The sequence below is a fragment of the Geotrypetes seraphini genome, chromosome 8, assembly GCF_902459505.1.
Source record: "Geotrypetes seraphini chromosome 8, aGeoSer1.1, whole genome shotgun sequence".
Taxonomy (NCBI): domain Eukaryota; kingdom Metazoa; phylum Chordata; class Amphibia; order Gymnophiona; family Dermophiidae; genus Geotrypetes; species Geotrypetes seraphini.
Window position 1 is genome coordinate 154,620,871 of NC_047091.1, and position 13,142 is coordinate 154,634,012.

General features: G+C 48.5%; 1 protein-coding gene across 3 annotated transcripts in view; it reads right to left on the minus strand.

Annotated features, from left to right (window-relative positions):
* The window catches only part of CCDC62 (coiled-coil domain containing 62), a 95,386-nt gene that overhangs the window by 14,945 nt on the left and 67,299 nt on the right, over positions 1 to 13,142 (minus strand). For all 3 annotated transcript variants that reach the window (XM_033955727.1, XM_033955728.1, XM_033955726.1), the window contains exons 8-9: positions 12,274 to 12,362; positions 11,263 to 11,363 (exon numbers count right to left, since the gene is read on the minus strand). In XM_033955727.1, the coding sequence (XP_033811618.1) occupies positions 11,263 to 11,363; positions 12,274 to 12,362 (190 nt within the window). The remainder of the gene's footprint in view (positions 1 to 11,262; positions 11,364 to 12,273; positions 12,363 to 13,142) is intronic.

The following is a 13,142-nucleotide window of genomic DNA, read 5'->3' on the forward strand; positions in this document are numbered from 1 at the left end:
AGACCAGCCCTACCTTGGTATGTTCCAGTTCAGCAGGAACTTGTCTTTGTCTTGAATCCCTGGAGGGTGTTTTCCCCTATGACAGCCTCCGGAAGAGCGTTCCAGTTTTCCACCACTCTCTGGGTGAAAAAGAACTTCCTTACGTTTATACGCAATCTATGAATAAAGGGGAGAGGTTTTTGGGGGATGACAGGATGGCCATGATTGTTTCTGTAGGGGTTGTAATGGGTGTACAGATATGGGGGATCAGACTTAGATGATTGATAATGTTGCGTCTCTGGCTACTAGAGATGAGTACTTCCTTGGTGCCTTGGGGTAATGGGGGGACAGGGAGGGGGGATTGTATCAGGGGTGGTGATTTTGCAAACTGGAAATGGCAGGGATTACTTTAGTCTCACATAATATCCGGGGGTTCAACTCTCTCCACGTACCACACTATTTAAAGAATTGGTCCGGATTCAGGCATCCATCTGCTTTGTGCAGGAAACCTATCTGCTTTGGGTGCATGAACACTATGTCTAAGACTCACGATACCCTTTCTGCTTACTGGGCATTGAGGGTGGAATCCTCTAAAAAGGGTGGGGTTGACATCCTTTTTGCTAAAAAATTAGGGGTAGAGGTACAGAGGGTAGTGCGCTATCCCCAGGGATGGCATCTCCTATTGGTGGTCACACTCAATGGTGACAAATATACCATTGTAAACATGTATGTGTCCAATGAAAATCAAGAAGAATTTTTAAGGTCCATGGGTCCTATTATTTGTCAGCAGCAGAAGGGTTCTCTTATTATGGGAGAGGATTTCAACTGACTATGTCGCCAAGCATTGATAATTTGGAGAGTAGAATTCTATATGTTCGGCTTAATAGGAGAGCCCTTTGGGATTTTTTTTAAGACTCTTAATGTAGTTGATGGGCGGAGGTGGCTTTATCCTGGAGCTCGGGACTACACCCACTTTTAAGAACATAAGAACATCATCAGTTCATGGTTCCTACTCCAGGATAGATTACCATATATACTGAAATATAAACCGGGATTTTTGGGCCAAAAAATTGGCCCATAAATGGGGGCCCCAGTTTATATTCAGGCTAGAACACCCCCCTCCCAGAATTATTGCAGGCTGCTGCCAAGCTCTGCACCCTGTCCCCCTCCTTGCCCTGTCCTTGTACCTCCTCTGCCAATCCCTGGTGGTTCAGAGGTGCAATGGGCGGAGCGAGCTTTCCACACTCCTGCCCCGCTGCTAATCTGGTCGGTGGTGGCTGCCGCAAGATTGGGTTTCTTCAGCCGCTGTGCAGCACCGCTCCTGCTCGGCGCTGAGCGGCTTCTTGACTGCTCGCCGGCACCCAAATCTGATGAGGATTCCCCTCTGCATCACCCAGAGCACTTTATGCGACGCCAGACACCTCAACCATTCGGAGGGAGCACAATGAATACTTTTTCAATTTCTTTGAAGTGCTCATTGTGAACCACTAGGGAGGAAAACCAAAGTGCCAGATAGCAATAAAAAGCAATTAAAGGCTTCTTTTCAGACCAACACTGCCCCAGGGCTGCTTTTTTCTTTTGTAAAGGGAAAAAAGCTTTACCAAACAAAAGAACAGATACCACTGTCTCTCAAAGCTGTGGTCTTTGCCTTCGGGCAAGGCGTACAGCTGAGGCACCTCTAATAAAAAAATTGAGGAGGTGTGGGTAAGGACTCAAGCCACTGGAGTGTGGCACCCCCGAGGTCAGACAGACCTCCAAAAGGGTCCCCAAGCTCTGTCCAGACAGAAAAAGGGACAATAAAAAGGACATTAATCAGATCCAATAGGTCCTAATTAACAAGAGGAAAGACTGCACAGGCTTACCACCTCCACCTGCTGGAGACTGTAGATGGGACTGCACAGCCCACTTTTACTAGAGAATGGCATGGTGACTGTTACCCGTGCCTAATCTGCTAAAACGGGAAGAAGAAAAAATGGTTGCTGCGGGTATGGGGACAAAGCCATTCACCACCCCGTGGAGCGATAAATGACTTGTCCCCACAGCTAAGTATTTTGCATGCATTGCCTCACATCACCCCTCACGATTGCATGATCCAGCAGTCCCCTCTCTCTGTCCCAATCGCCACAGTCCGGGCATCTCCCTCCCTTCTCCTCACCTTCGCTGGCGATTTTCATTATTATATCTCCAAGCAGCACGAGCATTTTCACAAGTCGCAAATGGGATTGGGAGGAAGGGGCTGCTGGACCACGCGAAGGGTGCTGAAGGGAAGTGGAGAGAGAGGGGGAGGGGAAGGGAGGAACAGACGCTGAAGGGAAATGGGGAGGGGAGGGAGGAGCAGACACTGCCTGTTAGTGGGTAGGCGAGAGAGAGGAGAAGACGCTGAAGGAAAGTGGGGATGGGAGAGAGTGGAACAGACACTGAAGGGAAGTGGGGAGGAGAGAGGGGAGCGCTTACTGGATGGAAGGAGGGGATAAAGAAAAAAGGGCACATGCTGGAATGGGAGACAGATACCAGATCTGAGGGGAGGAAAGGAGGAGAGATGCTAAAAACCACCTGGGGGAGGGGAGGGAAGAAGACAGAGATGTCAGACTATGGGGGGAGCAGAGGGAAGAAGACGGGTGCCAGACCAATTGGGGGGTGATTGAGGGAGAGATGGAAGGGAGAGGCAGACAGTTTCTGGTAGAGGCATACAAATGGAGCAGATGCCATATGGAAGAGGCAGAGAGAAGACAGACAATGGATGGAAGGAACAGAATGATGAGAAAATAAGGACAACAAAGGTAGAAAAATATTTCTATTTCGTGGTTTTTTTTTTAAAGTAGTATTGTAGTTGGGTTGATAAATATTTATAAACAAAGCTCTGCCAGCTGAAGATCTCTTCCTCTAGTTTAGCAGCCAGAACTTTGATTTATAAAATGACAATTGTACAGAATATTATTTCTTTTTATACTTTAATAAAATTATTCGAGGTTTGTGCAGATGTGATCAGATGGTTTGCGAGGACGGGGCAGAGACGGGGACAAATTATTTCCCCATATCATTCTCCAACTTGTACTACTGCCAAAAATCCTCATGTTCTCAGTCTCCACCTGCTGGTAGAGGAGCGTAAACCCATCTTTCTGTGCTGGTCTGGAGGGACGATAAAGGCGGCCATTTTTCTCAATGGAGGAGAGTAAATGGTGGCGTGCCGCAGGGATCTGTACTAGGACCAGTGCTATTTATTTATAAATGATCTTGAAACTGGAACAAAGAGTGAGGTGATTAAATTTGCTAATGACACTAAACATGTTTACAATTGTTAAAACACATGCAGATTGTGAAAAATTGCAGGCAGACCTTAGGAAATTGGAAGACTGTGCATCCAAAAGGCAGATGAAATTTAATGTGAACAAATGCAAAGTGATGTCCATTGGGAAGAATAACCCAAAAGCAATGTTACTTACCGTAACAGTTGTTATCCAGGGACAGCAGGCAGCTATTCTCACTAGTGGGTGATGTCATCCGACAGAGCCCCGATACGGACATCTTGCAAGCATGTCTTGCTTGAAGAAACTCAGAAGTTTCGAGATGCCCGCACCGCGCATGCGCCAGTGCCTTCCCGCCCGATGGTCCGGGCGCGTCTCCTCAGTTCAGGTAGCTAGCAGAGAAGCCAACCCAGGGGAGGTGGGTGGGACGTGAGAATAGCTGCCTGCTGTCCCTGGATAACAACTGTTACGGTAAGTAACATTGCTTTATCCCAGGACAAGCAGGCAGGTATTCTCACTAGTGGGTGACCTCCAAGCTAACCTCAATGGGATGGAGGGAGAGTTGGCAACTTAGGAGAACAAATTTTGTAACACAGTTTGGCCAAACTGCTCATCCCGTCTGGAGAAAGTATCCAGACAATAATGAGAGGTGAATGTATGAACCGAGGACCAAGTGGCAGCCTTACAAATCTCCTCAATCGGTGTCGATTGGAGGAAGGCTACAGAGGCTGCCATCGCTCTGACCCTATGGCCTGTGACCTTACAGGGAAGGGGTAATCCAGCCTGGGCATAGCAGAAAGAGATACAAGCCGCCAACCAGTTGGAGATGGTGTGCTTCGAGACAGGGCGTCCCAACTTGTTTGGATCAAAGGAGACGAAAAGTTGAGGAGCAGTTCTGTGTGGTTTGGTGCGATCCAAGTAGAAAGCCAAAGCACGTTTACAGTCCAGAGTGTGAAGAGCTGATTCTCCAGGATGAGAATGAGGCTTTGGAAAGAACACTGGAAGCACAATGGATTGGTTGAGGTGAAATTCAGAGACCACTTTAGGCAGGAATTTCGGGTGAGTGCGGAGGACCACCTTGTCATGATGGAATACTGTGAAAGGTGGGTCCGCCACCAAGGCCTGAAGCTCACTGACCCTGTGAGCAGATGTGAGGGCCACCAGAAAAACCACTTTCCAAGTGAGAAACTTTAGTGGAGCCTTGCTCAGAGGCTTAAAAGGAGGTTTCATAAGCTGAGAAAGGACAACATTTAGATCCCAAACCACTGGAGGCGGTTTGAGAGGAGGATTGACATGAAAAAGTCCTTTCATAAATCTGGAAACCACAGGATGAGAAGAGAGAGGTTTCCCTTGTAGAGGCTGATGGAAAGCCGCAATAGCACTCAGGTGGACTCATATAGATGTCGACTTGAGACCAGACTGAGACAGATGTAAAAGATAGTCCAAAACAGAGGATAGGGAGGCTCGCTGAGGCTCCTTAGAATTGGAAATACACCATGAAGAAAATCTAGTCCATTTTTGGGAGTAGCATTGACGAGTAGCAGGCTTCCTGGAAGCCTCCAAGACATCCCTCACCACCTGGGAAAACTGGTGCGGAGTTACGTTGAGAGGAACCAAGCTGTCAGGTGGAGAGACTGCAGGTTGGGATGAAGCAGAGACCCCTGATGCTGAGTAAGCAGTGAAGGAAACACTGGAAGTAGGTACGGTTCCCTGCTGCTGAGTTGAAGTAGAAGGGCCACCGAGGAGCTATCAGAATCATGGTGGCATGTTCGGACTTCAGCTTGACCAGAGTCTTTTGAATGAGAGGGAATGGCGGAAACGCATACAGAAAGCGATTCCCCCAATCCAGCAGAAAAGCATCTGCCTCAAGGCGATGAGGAGCGTAGATCCTGGAGCAAAACTGAGGCAGCTTGAAATTGTGGGGAGCCGCAAAGAGGTCTATCTGAGGCGTTCACCACTGAGCAAAGACCAGATGAAGGGGCTTGGAATGGAGTGTCCATTCGTGAGGCTGGAGAAGACGACTCAGTTTGTCCGCCAAGACATTGTCCCTCCCCTGAATGTAGACAGCTTTGAGGAAGGCGTTGTGGCGAACCGCCCAATCCCAGACTCTGAGAGCTTCCTGGCAGAGGGAGGCCGAGCCCGTGCCTCCCTGCTTGTTGACATAATACATGGCGACCTGATTGTCGGTACGAATGAGGACCACCATGTCGTGAAGCAGATGTTGAAAAGCTTGAAGAGCATTGAAGATGGCTCTGAGCTCCAGAAGATTGATTTGATGGAGTCGGTCCGCACAGGTCCAGAATCCCTGAGTGCGAAGCCCATCCAGATGCGCTCCCCAGGCATAGGTCGAGGAATCGGTTGTGAGAACCTTCTGGTGGGGAGGAGAATGAAACAGCAAACCTCTGGATAGATTCGAAGAGGTCATCCACCAGAGTAGAGACTGCCGAAGAGCAGGAGTGACTGTGATGTGTCGAGTCAACGGATCCGACACCTGAGTCCACTGAGATGCCAGGGTCCACTGAGGAATTCTGAGGTGGAGTCTGGCAAACGGCGTCACATGAACTGTAGAGGCCATGTGGCCCAGGAGAACCATCATGTGTCTCGCTGAGATGGTCTGGCGAGAAGACACAGATTGGCAGAGATGAAGGAGAGCATCCATGCACTGAGGAGGAAGGAATGCTCTGAGATGTACAATATCCAGGACAGCCCCGATGAAGGGAAGAGACTGGGTCGGCTGTAGATGAGACTTGGGAAAGTTGATCTCGAATCCCAAACTCTGCAGGAACAGAATCATTGACAGGGTCGCTGAGATGACCCCTGAGGCCGAGGGAGCCTTGATCAGCCAGTCGTCGAGGTAGGGGAATACCTGAAGACCTTGGTTCCGGAGGGCCGCAGCCACCACCACCAGACATTTGGTGAAGACTCTGGGGGACAAAGACAGGCCGAATGGAAGCACTCGATACTGCAGATGGAGATGTCCCACCCGAAATCTGAGGAACTTGCAAGAGGCCGGATGAATGGGAATATGAGTGTAGGCCTCCTTGAGATCCAGAGAGCATAATCAGTCATTCTGCTCGAGGACGGGGTAGAGAGAAGCAAGTGTCAGCATGCGAAACCTCTCTTTGACTAGGAATTTGTTGAGGACCCTGAGGTCCAAAATGGGTCACAGGTCGCCCGTCTTCTTCGGAACAAAGAAGTACCGGGAGTAAAACCCCTGGTTCAGTTGGTCCGTCGGGACCGGCTCTACGGCACGAAGCCGGAGCAAAGCCTGAGCTTCCTGAAGAAGAAGGGCGGTCTGAGTCAAGTTGGAAGGATACTCTCTTGGAGGGTGGTCCGGAGGGACCCGATGGAAATGAAGAGAGTATCCTTCCTTGATGATAGTAAGGACCCAGAGGTTGGTTGTTATGGCCTCCCAGCGATGATAAAAATGATGGAGGCGCCCTCCGATGGGAAAAACAGGGGGAGGCAGAACGAGGTCGGTTATGCCCTCGACGAGATAGTCAAAAAGGCTGAGTGGTCTTAGGGACAGCAGGTGACTGAGACTTAGGCTGACCCTTCTGGGGAGGCTGTCGCTTCGCCGGTTGCCTCGCAGGTGGAGTTTGCCTCGACTGATAACGCCGCTGATAAATCAACGGCGGGCGAGAAGGTCGAGACTGCTGAGGCTTAGGCTTCGGCCGAAGGATAGATTGGAAGGACTTTTCGTGGTCAGACAACTTCTTCGTGACAGTCTTGATGGATTCGTCAAAAAGATCCGCCCCAGCACACGGGACGTTCGCCAGGCGGTCCTGAAGATTCGGGTCCATATCAATGGTCCGCAACCAGGCCAACCGGCGCATCGCCACCAAGCAGGCCGCCGCTCGGGCTGAGAGCTCGAACGCATCATAGGCAGATTGCATTAACTGAAGCCGAAGTTGGGACAGCGAAGCAACCACTTCCTCAAACTCAAACCTAGCCTGGGACTCGATGTAGGGTGTGAACTTCCGAAGCACAGGTAGAAAAAATTCCAAGTAGGCTGCAAAGTGGAAATTGTAATTCAGGACTCGAGACGTCATCATCGAATTCTGATAGATGCGTCGACCAAACTTATCCATGGTTCTGCCCTCGCGGACCGGAGGCACTGAAGCATAGACCTGGCCAGGATGAGACCGCTTGAGCGAGGATTCGACCAGGAGGGACTGGTGAGAAAGCTGAGGACCCTCGAAGCCTTTATGATGCACCGTGCGGTACTGCGCATCCAATTTGCCAGGGACCGCAGGGATAGAGTAAGGAGACTCAAAGCATTGCATGAAGGTCTGGTCGAGGAGCTTGTGCAGGGGAAGCCGCAAGGACTCTGCAGGAGGACGGGGCAAGTGCATGGTATCGAGGTACTCCTTGGAATATCGAGACCCAGCATCGAGAGTAATGTCCATGTCATCTGCCATCTGCCATCTGCCTGAGGAACGATGAAAAGGACAGTTGGTCCGCCGTCGCCGGTCTGCGAGACGGACTAGAAGAAGAAGAGGCTTCAGGCTCCAGAGAGGCCTGCGAGCAACAGGACGAGTAGAAAACCTCGGGGTCCTTGAACTCCGGGCCCGGAGGAGGAGACCCAGTCGAAGCAGCATACCCCAACCGAGGCAATTTCTTCTGAGGCGAGACGGTCGAGTGCCGAGAGGAATGCTTCGAAGAATGTCTGGATCGATGCCCTTCTCGATGCCTGGAAGGGGATCGAGCCCGTCTGTGAGAAACTGTGTCAGACGCCTCCAAGGAGCAGATCGGACTCGATGCCATCGATCGCAGAGGCGGAAGAGTCGGCGCCTCCCCCGACGACACCCAGGCTTGATAGGTGGTTCGGAAGAACTCGTCCTGCTTCCTGCTATGCCCAGGACTGGGTGGCCCCGAAGGTGGACGCCACACTGAGTCATGGGGCGGAGTAATCGGTTCCAAGGGAGGCAGGTCACTAAACGAGGCTTTCCTCGAGGGGATGGGCTCCAAGGGAGGCATATCACTAAGGGAGGCCCTCCTCGAGGGAATCGGTTCCAAAGGAGGCACAGCACTAACGGAGGACCTCCTCGAGGACTCGGACACCACTCGCCACTCCTCCTCGCCGAGCAACGAGGTCGTGCGGCGAGGAGGAGGAGGAGGGGGCGGTCCGCCCCTCGAAGCCGAAGCTGGGAGGTCACCCTGGATGGTGGCAATCAGCCGAGGCCCCATGGTCTGCATGAGCTCCACAAACTGAGCCTCCAGAAGGGACCGCAACGAAGCCGATATGGAGGGATCCGCACCAAAAGGGGGCCCTTCCGCACGGTCTCCGCGCTCCTTCAGTGCTGCGTGCTTCTGCTTGCCAGTCTTCGGCACCTTGAGCACCACCGGTGGAACTGTCGGGGTCGATACCTGCTCCGAGGAGACGGAGGAAGGCACCGGCGCCGAAGCCGGGGCCGAAACCGGTGTGAACGATGCCGGTTTCAGGAGGCCCGAAGCAGCCGGGGAGGCAGAGGGCTTCGCGGAAGGAGTCGAAGCACCCGTCGATGTCGATGTCGAAGCTGCAGGATCCGATGAAGCTTCCATCTTGAACATGGACTCCCACAGCAGACAGCGGCGCTTAAACGCTCTCGCCGTCAGAGTGGAGCAAGGCCGGCACGATTTCGGGAAGTGATCCGGTCCCAGACACTGTAAGCAGCATCGATGAGGGTCCGTGAGCGAAATCGCGCGCTGGCACTTGCTACACTTTTTAAAACCGGTAATCGGCCGGGACATAGGCCGGAAAAGCTCCGCCACAAGGTCGAAGGCGCGGGGGCCCCAGCCACGCGGCCGACCCGGTATCGGAAGGAAAAATTTTTTTTTTTTTTTTTTTAAAGAAATCAAAGAAAGAAATAAATGCACAGGAGAGCCAAAAGAACTCAACCCGCGGCAAAATAGAAGGCAAAAAAGAGATTCAATGGGCGCAAATTGAAGATAGACTTCTCAGCTCCGCGGAAGAAAAAGAAATGAGGAGACGCGCCCGGACCATCGGGCGGGAAGGCACTGGCGCATGCGCGGTGCGGGCATCTCAAAACTTCTGAGTTTCTTCAAGCAAGACATGCTTGCAAGATGTCCGTATCGGGGCTCTGTCGGATGACATCACCCACTAGTGAGAATACCTGCCTGCTTGTCCTGGGATAATCATAGTTACCAGATGCTAGGTTCCACCTTGGGGGTTAGCACCCAAGAAAAAGATCTGGGTGTCATTGTAGACAATAGGATGAACCCTCCGTCCAATGTGTAGCCAAAAAAGCAAACAAGATGCTAGGAATTATTTAAAAAGATAAGGTTAACAAGACTAAGAATGTAATAATGCATCTGTATCACTTTATGGTGTGACCTCACCTGGAGTATTGCTTTCAGTTCTGGTCTCCTTATCTCAAGAAAGATATAGCAGAACTAGAAAAGGTTCAAAGAAAAGCGACCAAGATGATAAAGGGGATGGAACTCCTCTTGTATGAAAGACAAAAAGTTAGGGCTCTTTGGCTTAGAAAAGAGATGGCTGTGGAGACATATGATTGAAGTCTACAAAATCCAGAGTGATGTAGATCCGGTACAAGTGGATTGATTTTTTACTCCGTCAAAAATTACAAAGACTAGAGGACATTCGAAGTTACAAGAAAATACTTTTAAAATCAATAGGAGAAAATATTTTTTCACTCAGAGAATAGTTAAGCTCTGGAACATGTTGACAGAGGTTGTGGTAAGAGCGGTTAACGTAGCTGGTTTTAAAAAAGGTTTAGACAATTTCCTGGAGGAAATGTCCAAAGTCTGCTATTGAGGCAGACATGGGGGAAGCCACTGCTTGCCCTGGATCGGTATCACAGAATGTTGCTACTATTGGGTTTTTGACAGGTACTAGAGACCTGGATTAGCCATCATGAGGACAGGCTACTGAGCTAGATTGACCACTGGTCTGACCCAGTAAGCTATTCTTATGTTCTTATGTACGTGGTAGCTGGAAATGGAGGGAAGTCAAAGAAATCTGGTAGCCTTTGTGTAAGCTGCTGCACTGTCTAAATTGTTGGAACAAAAGAAGAGCACATGAAACTCTGGGGGAGTGGGGGGGAGGGAGACAGAACAATCATCACTTGCACTGGGCAGCAAAAAATGGTAACACTGGCCCTGGTGCTACTGATACAAGTTTAAGGGCCATTGTCTCAGCTTAAGGGTCAGTGTTTCATCTGAACATTAAAAAAAGGAATATAAAACTAAGAGCTTTTGAGTGAGGGTGAGGGGGTGTCTTTCTACAAGAGGCAGAGGGAATCTGGGATCTGCCTATTCCCTTGACACAGTTGCCAGTACATTTGAGGAATAAGGTGAAGAGAGGGAGGGGCACAGTAACACTTGCATGTGTTAGACATTGTTTCATTTCTGATTCTGGTCCTTAGGTAGCTCCCTAACCAGTCCAGTTTCCGGATACTTACAAGAAATAGGCATGAGAGATTTGCATACATACATATTGCGAGTACCTTGAAAACTTGCCTGGCTAGGAGGTATTCCAGGATGTTTGAGAAACACAGGTCTAATGGGCAGGGCCACCTCACTGCCGCAGTACAACCCTATTAGGCCTGCCCACTGCCCAACAAGCACAATGAAGAAATCTTTGTAGTTCTTGTGTACAGACTGTGCTTAACTAGCTAGAATGGCACTGTGAAGTGAACAGCATCTCTGCTCTTTTCTGTAGTGCTATGTAAAGAACATAGACTGGCAATGCTCTTTGCATATAACATATCAGTTAACTTAGCACAGGGGTAGGCAATTCCAGTCCTCGAGAGCCAAAGGCAGGTCAGGTTTTCAGGATATCCACAATGAATATGTATGAGATGGATTTGCATGCACTTCCTCCTTGAGATGCAAATCTATCTCATGCATATTTATCGTGGCTATCCTGAAAACCTGACCTGGCTCCAGCTCTCGAGGACCGGAATTGCCTACTCCCAACTTAGCACATAAGAGAGCTGTCCATCAATCATCCTTATGTTACCCACTAAATATAGCAGCAGTATATTAGATTCTCTTACAATATCTAACAACTCACCTGAGGTCTTGCAATGCTCTTTCATGTTTGTGAATTAATTCCTGGGAACTCTCCAAGTTAAGATGGAGAAACTGCATGTCATGCTGCTGTTTTACATATATCTATTTGGGGATATTAAAAAAGAAATATTAAATTATGACAGTTTGATTTTTATGTACAAGTTCTATTGGCATTTTTGTTTCAATAAAACAGATCCACAATAAAGCTGTAGATAAAACATGAAGTTTTTTGGATTCGTTTTTTTATGTTTATGTTTTATTAACATTTGATATACCACTTAAGCATATTACAGATCTAAGCGGTTTACAATAAAATACAGGTACTTAGAACTTCCCTATCTGTCCCGAAGGCTTACAATCTAGCTAAAGCACCTGAGTAAACAATTATTAAAATAGAAAAGATATAACAAAATTCCAAGAATTGTGAGGGAAAGGTACAATTCAAATAATAAAAAAAAGAATAAAGATTAAAGAATTAAAAAGAATAAAATTAAAATATACAAATAAGTTTAAGAGATTGGAGATTTTTTTTTTGTTTTGTTTTCCTTGAATAAAGACTTTGTTTACTGTGGATATCCTAGAAAGCAGTAATAAAAGACACAACAGACAAGCATGAGAGATTTTTAAGTAAAAAGCTGCTAATGTTGCCTAGAGTGAGTGAGGTTAGCAGCCACAGCTGTGAAAGCTGGGTGACCTAGTCTGAAGATCATGTTCTCAGTCATTTAAGATGCCCAGGTTCAATATTACACTGCAATAGCTTTTGGATATGAACATTAGGATTATGTTGTACAGCAAGGCATACACTAAACGCTATGTACCAGTGGCAGAATATTACTGCCATGGAAAATATTTTCATGTCACTAAATGCAAGTGCCATAAAATCCATTAGTTGATTCCACTGCAATTTTATCATTTTATGTTTATGTTCAATGCAGTTCTCTATCAATTTTTAGAATCTATTTCTCTTTTTTGTCATATACTTGAAGAACAAACATAAAAAGACATAACATACCTTCCGCAAAGCATGCAATTCTGCATCTGTGCGATCTTGCTTGGATTTTGCCAATTCAAGTAATTGATCTTTTCGCTTCTCACTTTCAACTTGTAAAGGATGATGAAATGTTAAATGTCTCAACAGGAATAGATAAATAGATACAGATATAAATGCTCACACAATGCATTTGGGAATGGGAAACATACAAGGACAGACACATTGCAAATGCTGTCAAATAGGAGCAGGTGTGCCAAACAGGCCACAGGAACCGAATGAACCACAGAGTGGGAACCAGAGAGAAAGCGGGCGCTGTCTTGGTGAGGGCACTGGCACCTCTCTGTCCATTTCATGCTCATGCCCCCCACCCCCAATATCTTTTTAATCTTCACCAGCACGAGTACCTTCTCCAGCCTGCTGCTTGTGCCAGCCTGGCTCCTCTCTGAAATCACTTCCTGGTCATAGGGCCAGGAAGTAATGTCAGAGGGAAAGCCAATGCTACGGGGAAAAGGGAGGATGCGAGTGTGGTGTGGGGGGTGGGAAGGAGCAGGAGGTTAGAGAGGAGGGCATGAGGGGCATCGCCACCCCTGGTGCCTCCTATCCTTACTATGCCACTGCATGTGGAGATAAAGGAGAGATAAATGGTACCTTGGTGGGGGAGGGGCATAGGAGGGAGACGAATTAAGAGATGAAAATATGCGCTGGAGTTGGTGGGGGGAGGGGGAGGAGGAAAGAATGTGTGCCTAGGTTATCCTGAGCTGGGCAGGAAACAAGAATGCCAAGGCCTGTGTGTAATTAAGCCTTTATTTTGGGAACATCTAAGTACTTGTAGAAGACAGGATGCTGTGTTTCATGGGCCTTGATCTGACTCAGCATGGCTTATTTTATGT